General features: G+C 34.6%; 1 protein-coding gene across 1 annotated transcript; it reads right to left on the bottom strand.

Annotated features, from left to right (window-relative positions):
- Positions 1-1956: 1956 nt before the first annotated feature.
- Positions 1957-9485, bottom strand: LOC111517624 (GILT-like protein 1). The gene is made up of 5 exons (XM_023173830.2): positions 9328-9485; positions 5035-5166; positions 4800-4979; positions 2179-2319; positions 1957-2121 (listed from the first exon to the last, which is right to left on the bottom strand). Exons 1-5 carry the CDS (start codon positions 9400-9402, stop codon positions 2023-2025), a joined length of 627 nt encoding a protein of 208 aa, XP_023029598.2. The 5' UTR covers positions 9403-9485; the 3' UTR covers positions 1957-2022.
- Between the last annotated feature and the right edge of the window lie 40 nt (positions 9486-9525).

Raw genomic sequence — 9525 nt, 5'->3', positions numbered from 1 at the left:
TCGGTATGTTGTCAAATAAATACAGGGTGTTCCATCTCAGACGTGTGTTATCATCATGCTTACAATCAAAAAAATCAAATAAAAAAAAAGGCAAAATATTTCATTATCTTGCCTTAATTTTTTTGTGCTTGGAAGGTGATTATTTGGTTGTAACGTTTCTTCAATCATTTCAGAATTGAAATCAATCTGTTGAGTTACTAATTTGCTGATTTGTTTAAAATTTCGAAAAATATGGTGTACACATTGCAACGTGTTGAGCTGGTTAGCCTTTATTACCAAAAACAAAATTGTGCCCGAGCGGCTGCAAGGATATTTAACCAAAACCATCCTGAACGTAGCGTTCACCAGAAGTACGTACTGGAATTGATTTCAAAATTTGTGGAGACGGGTTCAGTAGTGGATAAAAAAGGGCACCCATTGGAATTGTGAATGACGAAGGAGCAGCTGTGGTGGTATTGGAACATGTCCAACTTATGCCAAACACGCAATCTGTACGACAACTTTCTGCAGTTTCCGTTATTAGTCAATCTAACGTTTTCAGAATTTTACATAGACACAAATTCCATCCGTACAATATTAAATTAATTCATGAATTAAATAATGATGATTGAGATTGAAGGCAAGAGTTTTGGGAAATTATGGCCGAGCGTATCAACAATAACCCAAATTTCTTGTACAATTTTTGCTTTTCTGACGAATGCACTTTTTCACTTAATGGAGAAGTTAACCGGCGTAACTGTAGAATTTGAAGTGATACAAATCCTCATGTATTTCGAGAAGCTCACACTCAACATCCAGAAAAGCTAAACGTTTGGGTAGGAATCTTGGGAGACCACCTAATTGGACCTCTGTTTATTCCTGCTAATTTAACTGGCGAACGTTATCTTGAAATGCTGGAAAATGCGATTGATCCGTTAATAACTGAACAATCAGAAAATGATCCTCTGCTACTTGAACAACAATTGCATTTCCAACAAGACGGAGCTCCTCCGCACTACGCCGCACCAGTTCGCCAATACCTCAATTTGCAATACCCCGGTCGTTGGATTGGAAGAAGAGGAAAATTTGGACGAACTACGCCAAAGAATTGTGAATGAGTGTCGTCAAATAACTCCAATTATGCTGAACCATGTCAGAGACGGTTTTCAGTCAAGATTGTATTATTGTATGGAAGTCAATGGAGGACAATTTGAACATTTGATTTAAACCCGCAGATTTGATTTTTTCGAATGTAAGCATGATGATAAAACAATTCAATTTTTTCAACTATGTGATTTTTTGAAGATTGTTTAAGTTTGTAAAAAGCGCTTAATAAAAATGGGCTTGTACATGTAAAAATAACCAAATTATTCAAGGTGGCTCGTTCGAGCTGCAAAATAGATTTTTCGCGATAACGGTTTATCAAATTTTCGTTTTTCATACACCGTTGTAAAGAGGCTTCTAAGACCTTTCAAATAAAGCATCACTCAACCTCTCTCCCCTATTCAAGTTTGAGGGGTTGAAGAGCCCCCCAGTAGGGGGTTTAAGCCTAAAATATACGTCAAAAGATGTCCCCCCAAACAAAATCATTCAACGTGTTTCGGGAAATTTTTTCCACTCACTATGGGATAAGAAATATACGGGGTGGCTCGTCCGAGATGGAAAACCCTGTATATTTGACGCCAGGAAGTTGAATTTATTCATCACCTGTATGGTTAATTTTCTTTAGAACTTATTTATGTTGTCTTCTGAGATTATGATATTCTGTTTCCAACAATACTAGATATAAACTAGATGGCCATAATGTATTCTGCAAAACGTATCCCATTTATGTCTTTAAGATACAAAAAAGAAATCTAAATACTTTATATCAAGTAATAGAAATTAGAAACAGTGGAAGGATCTCTAATTTTGATTTCCTAGGCTAATAGTGATAATTTGCAATTTTTTTCATAGTCTCTTTTATTAAATATATACATCATTTCCACCACGTAATTTTATTAAATCATATTTTTTGAAAAATCGTAATGAATGGAATCATCTTCATCCCTGACAAGCTTCTGGATAGCTTCTCCTGGCCAGCTCACATACCACTCCTCTGAAGTTCTCGATACTGTTGTTATGAAGTTCATCAGAAAGTTTCTGAAATGAAATATGTAAGTAGAACTACGTTTTCACAGTGAATGTTTCGGAACTTACCCCTTCGAATAAAATTGTTGGCACTGACACTGGGCGAATCCTTGCTGTATCTTTTTCAGCCGTCAACTGTAAGATTGTTCCTTCTTCGGAGTTGTAGCAATCAAGAATCTCATTTGCATCCAAACCAACTGATTGGGCACACTACAAATATGAGATTTTCATTACAAGCTGTGTGGTATTTCTTCAAATGTTAATTAGAAACACTGTCTTAGGAAATATAAGGAAAATTTTAGATAATATAAACTTGCTCTCTCAGCAAATTACTTGAACGAAATTTCAACAGAAAAGTTGATATACCTGAAAATCCCATACATATGTAATAAAGGGAAAAAAAATGAATTTGTTAGAAACCATGGAAATTACCAAATCAAATAAAAACCAGAACTATATACCCCTAAACGAGAAATTCGATTTATGTAGGTCTCCACTCTTGAATTTATGAGTTTAACAACCCCTATAATCTTCAGTGTTGTTGAATTTTAAAGCTGGCACCATGGTTTGTTCAACTACCTGTACTTCCATCTTACCTGAAAACTCCCAATATACCCGAGTTTTCAAATTTCACATGTCAGTTTTATACTTGATAATGGGGTTTAATCCGAAGCCGGTCTTATAAATAAAATTAACTAGTGGTAATTACACAAAAGTGTTTTTATTCATTTCATTATAGTAAAAAGCTTATAGTAATTTAATTTTCACGATGAGTTTCCACCTCACACAGCTTAAATTGTGAATATATGTTCGAGACGAGTATACCAACATAAAAAAATTTAAAAATCGCTAATCGAATACACGTAGCCCGCGAAATTTGAATATTTCCCTTTTTTAACAGACCTAGTACTTCATTATTGAAAACAAATTTTGATTATTAAATTTCAAGGATAAATCGAGATTATATTACCAGATGAAGATAACACTGAACCTTCTTTAAATTAGTATTACGTGAAGACTATAATTGAAATTCATAACTAATATCGTCGGACTCCCTATCATCGTAACATGTGGAGAAAAACAATGAATATATATTCAAAACATACGTAGGACAGATTTAAACTCACATGTCAATTAATATAAAAAAATAGTGACCTGTCCCAGTACCCCATCGGGTAGCAAATCGGCCCCGACTTGGCCCCAACCAATTTACAAAAAACAATCATTTGCCTAATTTGTTAACCTGCTAAGTCCATTTATAGGCAAATTTATATTTTTGAAAAATTCTCTATCTATCTGAAGGAATAAAAACTGTAATATGTTATAAAAGAGAGGAAATTCTCTGGGCGAAAAAATGTTTTCTTGCCAGCAATGAAATTCTGCCTAATATCCATTGGGTGCCATTCTGTGCCATTCATTAGTTCATTAGGAAATACATTTGGAAAGGAAGAATAGCTCATTGAAGCCGAGCAAATAGTTGTACTTAGTTCAACCGAAAATGAACCCAAGTCAAGGATTTCGAATGGAACTCTCTTTAGGTTAAGTTAGGTTAGGTTAGGTCCGAAGTGAGTGAGTCTATTCGACCCCCCACCACAACCCTCAAGGGTTTATTGTGGCTCACACCTATTCACTCTCGACCAAATAAACCAAGCTTCATAACGAAGCCGATTAGTTTGTATGGTGAGTGGTCTTTCAGGTCAGATGGTACGAGTACGGCTCTGCCGAACTCTAAAAACCTGATTTGGTCCCAAGCAGGGCAGGCACAAAGTATGTGCTCTACTGTTTCATCATTTTCCAAACAGAGGCGACACACACTGTCTTGCGACAGTCCGAGTTTCTGCATATGATGATTCAAATGACAGTGATCTGTAAGCAGAAGGTCTGTTAGACATCGTAGTTCATCCCTACCGTAGTCCAACAACAACTCTATGTTCCAAACCATTTAATAGGATATGAAATTTTCTCCTCAACAATATAACACAAGTGACCATTTCTATTGAAACGGGCGGAGTATCAGTAATTTTCTCCAAATTCAATATGGCGGCGCTATGACGTCATCCATGGGAATATTGCCAAACAACTTGTAGTGAGTGATAAAAGATATAATTTGACAAGAATTGGAAGTTTTCACCAATTCAAGTACTTTTCATCAATTTTTTGTTATGGATTTTTTTACAAAAAAGTGACTAAGTAGTTATTATCACATAATAAAGCATATCACAGAAAAGTGAATTGCAAAATATCTTTGACATTTTTTGAAGTACAAAAGGTACACTCAAAGTTTAAAAAAATACCATTTTCTGTTGTAATGAGAATTTCCAGTTAAGATGAAATAAAAAATGACATCAAAAAATTCAATAGCTTGTATCTTCGTAAATTGGTGAAAAATTTCATTGGTCAATAATGAAGATGTTGGGTTTTCACGGATTCATTCATGCAGGGATTTTTTATCTCTGCGTATGCTGATCTGCTCAGGAGGTATTTCTCCCCAGATGCAGATCCTGCTTCTGTAAAGCAGGATCTGCATCTGCTTCTGTAAAGCAGGATCTGCATCTGAGAAGACTATAAGTTACTTACTTCCAAATTTACAAAATGGACATGAACAGTTGATGATGGCTATATATAAAACAGATGACAAATACCTTTTAGAGATTTGTTTTCCTATTTCTTTCTTCAACATTTTTTTTTACCTGCTGTCCAAACTCTTGGGGGTCGTCCTTCTGGGATCGGAATGATTCCATGAAACAATTGGTAAACTCCACCTGTCGATCCTGATCAGGTAGCATGTTGTAAGCACATGTCATGATTCTATTTCCTTTACATTCTAAAGGACCATGTTGGCAAACAAATTTTGCACCGTTATCCAAACTCTAAGGAAGTAATATAGTTGTTAGGAGAAATAAGAAGCCAACATAATATTCTCACCGAACTCTTTCCAAATGGTACCAATTTCAGATTGACATATGGTGATATTTCCTTCCAGCTTGGATAGAGTTGATTCTTGATGAATCTGTGGCTATCAGGACACAATGACTCAAAAAGAACTTCTACGTTGACCTGAAAATAAATCAATGAATTGACAATTATTTTACTTTTGATAATAATCAAACAAGGACCGAAGGACTGAAATATTACTGCTCGATTGAAAAGAGAAATGGATTTTTTCTGTTACAATGTTTTTATGTTACAATGCGAATATATGTTGAGGATTTTCACACGATAGAGAATACTGTGAAATTAAATGAATGCATGTTTTTCTACAAATAATAATAATAAACGGTCTTTATTTTTATCTTGGCGGAGTTTAGCTTACGCTATTCTACCACTCGAATTAACATTAACTTTCAGGAAAGTTGTAAATTAGCTTGATGTTTTCTGATATGATACCAACTTTTTATATCTAAGGAGAAGTGTGCTCTTGAGAACATAATGTCACCATCGAGGATACACTCAACCCAAAACTTTAACAATTTTAGAGGATGGCATTTTTACTTATCTGGGCTGATTAAAAAAATATCCACTCCCTGTACTGTTTTTTTTCGAACTGGTGCTGAAATCTTCTTTTGGGTCGATAGAGGTGTATTCCTTATCATCCAAATGATCTTATGAATGGCCTACACGAGTAACATCCCACTCATCCACCATAATAGATCATATATTTACAAGCTGGAATGATTCGGTTGTCTGTGTAATTGATAATGATATATCAGACCATAGAACTTTACTATTCGAATATCCCGAACAGATAGTTGTAGAGAATTACTCTTTTCAGATGAGGAAAAATTATAAAGACCAGGCGATTCTTGGTTTCAATAGAGCGCTTTTTCAAGAAAACTGGACCGATCTTTTTGACATGTTAGACATAAACAATGCCTTTAACTTTTTTATGAAAATTTTCATTTTTCACTTTGAGTCTCACTTTCCGTTGAAAAAATGTTACATTAAAAAGAATCGACACAAGAAATGGGTTTAACGTAATCTGTAACGTTAAACAATCTAGTATGCAATTGAAGGACCTGCATCAGATACAATCTCAATACCCTGAATTACATAGTATGTACAATATAGCTAAAAAAAGGCATAATCAATTAATAAAAAATTCTAAAAAAATTTACTATCAAAACATAATTAGTAATTCAGTTAATGTAAACAAAACTGCCTGGAAGGTCATCTCGGAATTGAGTAAACGTAAAGTCGCTCCAAACAATCATATAGAAATCGTTGAAGATGGTGTTGTGTATGAAAGTGCTAGTGAAGTATCAACTTTGCTGAACAATTATTTCATAAATGCTCCAGCAGAAGTCATTAACAAAATTGATCAAGCTCAAGTAGAAACCACAGATCTTCCTAAAATTCAATTCAATAACTTCACAATATACCTCAATCCTTTTGCTGAGATAGAACTAGAAGCACTCTTAATGAGTAAACTCAAAAACAAACATTCTGCAGGAAATGACGATATACCGCTCTTCCTTCTAAAGAAATGTTTGAGCAACATCATCAAACCTTTGACTTTTTTAGTGAACGTATTTTTATCAGTTTTTCAATAATTTTTGCTAACGACGGAATAAGAGAAATCGGGCGATAGTTCGAAGGATTCTCTAGATCACCACCTTTGTAAAGAGGGATTACGATCGAAGTTTTTAAGAACGAGGGAAATGAACCCGTTAGAAATGAATGATTGATTGCCTTCGCCAATGCATTTAGAGCAGTAGCAGGAAGATTTTCAAAGATTTTCATGGATAATTCGTCGTTACCAAATGCCAATTTATTTTTAAATGAAGCGATTATTGCCTGTAATTCGCAAACATGTGTAAAATTAGTTTCTCGTAAGAAATTACATTCCGTAATTTCTCAAGGGGATCATACGGTGCGTCAGATTTATTAGTTAAAGTGGCGGCTATTGTACAATAATATTTATTAAGTTCATCTATTAGTATTGGTATATCTGCTCGTTTATTTTTTCACTTTCCTCGAAAGTCATTTATAATAGACCAAGTCTCTTTAGCTCTATTACTTGCTTGGGTAATCCTTTTTTGATAAAAATTACATTTTGCATGGTTAATCAGGTTTTTATAAATGTTTTTGTATTTTTCAACATAGTTATGAAATGCTGTGTTATTTGTGAATTTTTTAATGTAGTTAAGCGATCGTAGATTACAAAAAGATATTTTTATGCCTTTGCTAAGCCAGTGCTTTTTTAATTTTAATTTTATCTTTTAATGGGGAAAGGAGTAATTAAAAATCAATAACATCCTGAGTATGTTCCCAATTAATTTGACTACGTTTCAAATAGAGCTTATTATAGTTTGCTTTACTGTAGAGTCTACCATACTTGAACTTTTTACCTTGTTTTGTAGAATCGAAGTTAACACTGAAGTGAATAGCTTCATGATCAGATAATCCAGAAGAAATAACAGTGCATGACATGAAATTATCGTCAAAGTTACTACATACATAATCAATAATCGAATTACTATGTTTGTGTTATTGAATCGAAACTCATACTCGAACATGGAAACAACGGGTTACAGCAAAAATAGAATATGCACAGCAGAAGAATAGCCAAAAGTTCAAAGAAGTAAGTACTTTTTGAAATATTTTCATAACAAAGCACAAAGAAGTACTTAAGACTGTTCCTTCGTTTGTAAGGGTGCATTCTGCAATATTGTTTTATACGATTTTTGAGAGAACGTCAATTGAAACAACTTTACTTGTTCAAGTCTAGATAGCAACTGTTTATTTTCGGCAGTCCACCTGCCACCTGAGCAAAAAATATGTTTTTAGAAATAGTCATTCATGCGCCATTTACAAAAATGATCGATGTGAAATGCTAGAGGATACCTATGGACTGCAGAAGGCTAAATATATTTCTGAATATGTGGAGGAATGAACCTCAAGAACGGCTCGCATGACACTTAGGAACACTTCTCACACAAACTTGTTATTACGAGAGATGTATACACCGTATGCGAAGAGTGCGTACTGAGGAGAATATTGCTGCTATATTGTCCAGTGTCAATGAAGATCTTGATATGTGAATTTGTCGCCGTTGTCAAACAATTGTGCTTGTGTTATTGACTATCTGGAAGATTTTATGTAAGGACCTTGGTATCAAACCAAACAAGATACAGTTGCTGCAAGCACTGAAGCCAGATGACGTATCGCAACGTTATTTGTTTGGTGAATGGGTCTTAGGGGTCTATCTTCAGCTCATTTTTGGCTCAATGGGTATGCGAACAAACAGAATTGTCGAAGTTGAGAAGAGCAACCAGAGGCAGTTCAAAAGCTGATATTGCACCCTGAAAGATCCACTGTTTGGTGCGGTTTGTGGGTCAGCGGCATCATTGGATCGTACTTCTCCAAGAACGATACTTACAGTCAATGGAACAAGATACCGTGCGAAGATTATCGACTTGTTTTCCCAAAATGTAAGAATTTGACTTGGTTGAATTGTGGTTTCAACAAGACGATGCTACATGCCACACGGCACGCAATACTATGAACCTATGCGAGTTTGGTGATCAATCAATTTCACGTTTTGGAGCAGTCCGCTATTGGCCGCCAAGATCATGCGATTTGACCCCACTAGACTATTTTTTTTGGTGATACGTCCTGGAAGACACCGGCCAAAATGCTGGAAAAAGTCAGAATTGGAGGTACCGGCCAAAATGCTGGAAAAAGTCAGAATTGGAGGTCACGGATGAAATAATCTTCAAAAAGTAAATGGCAGGCAATAATTCTTTGTCCCAAATGAATATTTCATTCACTTTTGCAAATTTTCTGCTTTTTTTTTCAATTTTCACTGTAATCAGAATTTTTCAAGGTCGGTTACCTTTACAAAAAAGTACCTAATCAGACCTGACTTGGCAAAAATTTCAAATTGAACAATAAAGGTTATTACTTATTCCACGTTTCACGCAAATCATATATAAATGTCAAATTTTCGCGAAACGATAAACTCTATCATGAAATATATTGTTTTTTATAGAGAATTTATAAACAAATGAAAAATGTGAAAAATATTTTTATGTTATCTAGTAATATAAAAAAGTTTTTGCACCTTTGAACTTGAGTTTTAAAAAAAGCACTCTTAAAATTTACTCAGACCTTTCAGTTTTTTACCATAAAATAGGTGAAAAATACTAGGAAAAATCATAAAACCCAATTGAATATCTTTGACATTTTTTTTAGGAACTCTAAATAAAGAAAACTTACCCTGTTATCTAGTAGCACTTCTTGAAAGGAAAACACCCACATCACCAGAAAGCTATTTGCAATATTCCTCTTCATATCTGCATCCGTTCGGTCAACTGGTTTGGGAGGTTGTGTACAAAGTGCGACTTGTTTGAGAAATCATGAATGAATCAGTGACCTTCCTTTCACTTTCTCACATCTTTAAGATTTGATCACATG

The sequence above is a fragment of the Leptinotarsa decemlineata genome, unplaced genomic scaffold (assembly GCF_025532065.1).
Source record: "Leptinotarsa decemlineata unplaced genomic scaffold, Ldec_3_MD MMD2_tig00026336_RagTag_RagTag, whole genome shotgun sequence".
NCBI classification, from domain to species: domain Eukaryota; kingdom Metazoa; phylum Arthropoda; class Insecta; order Coleoptera; family Chrysomelidae; genus Leptinotarsa; species Leptinotarsa decemlineata.
The sequence above is the reverse complement of the archived record's forward strand: the minus strand, read 5'-3'. Positions and strand labels throughout refer to the sequence as shown.

What these genes read in the sequence shown, in the direction of transcription:
- LOC111517624 (XM_023173830.2), bottom strand. Translation starts at nt 9,402, where the DNA reads ATGAAGAGGAATATTGCAAATAGCTTTCTGGTGATGTGGGTGTTTTCC. An exon ending in TACCATTTGGAAAGAGTTCG is followed by an intron (nt 4,980 to 5,034) that starts GTGAGAATATTA and finishes TTACTTCCTTAG; the next exon opens with AGTTTGGATAACGGTGCAAA. An exon ending in CAACAATTTTATTCGAAGGG is followed by an intron (nt 2,122 to 2,178) that starts GTAAGTTCCGAA and finishes ATTTCATTTCAG; the next exon opens with AAACTTTCTGATGAACTTCA.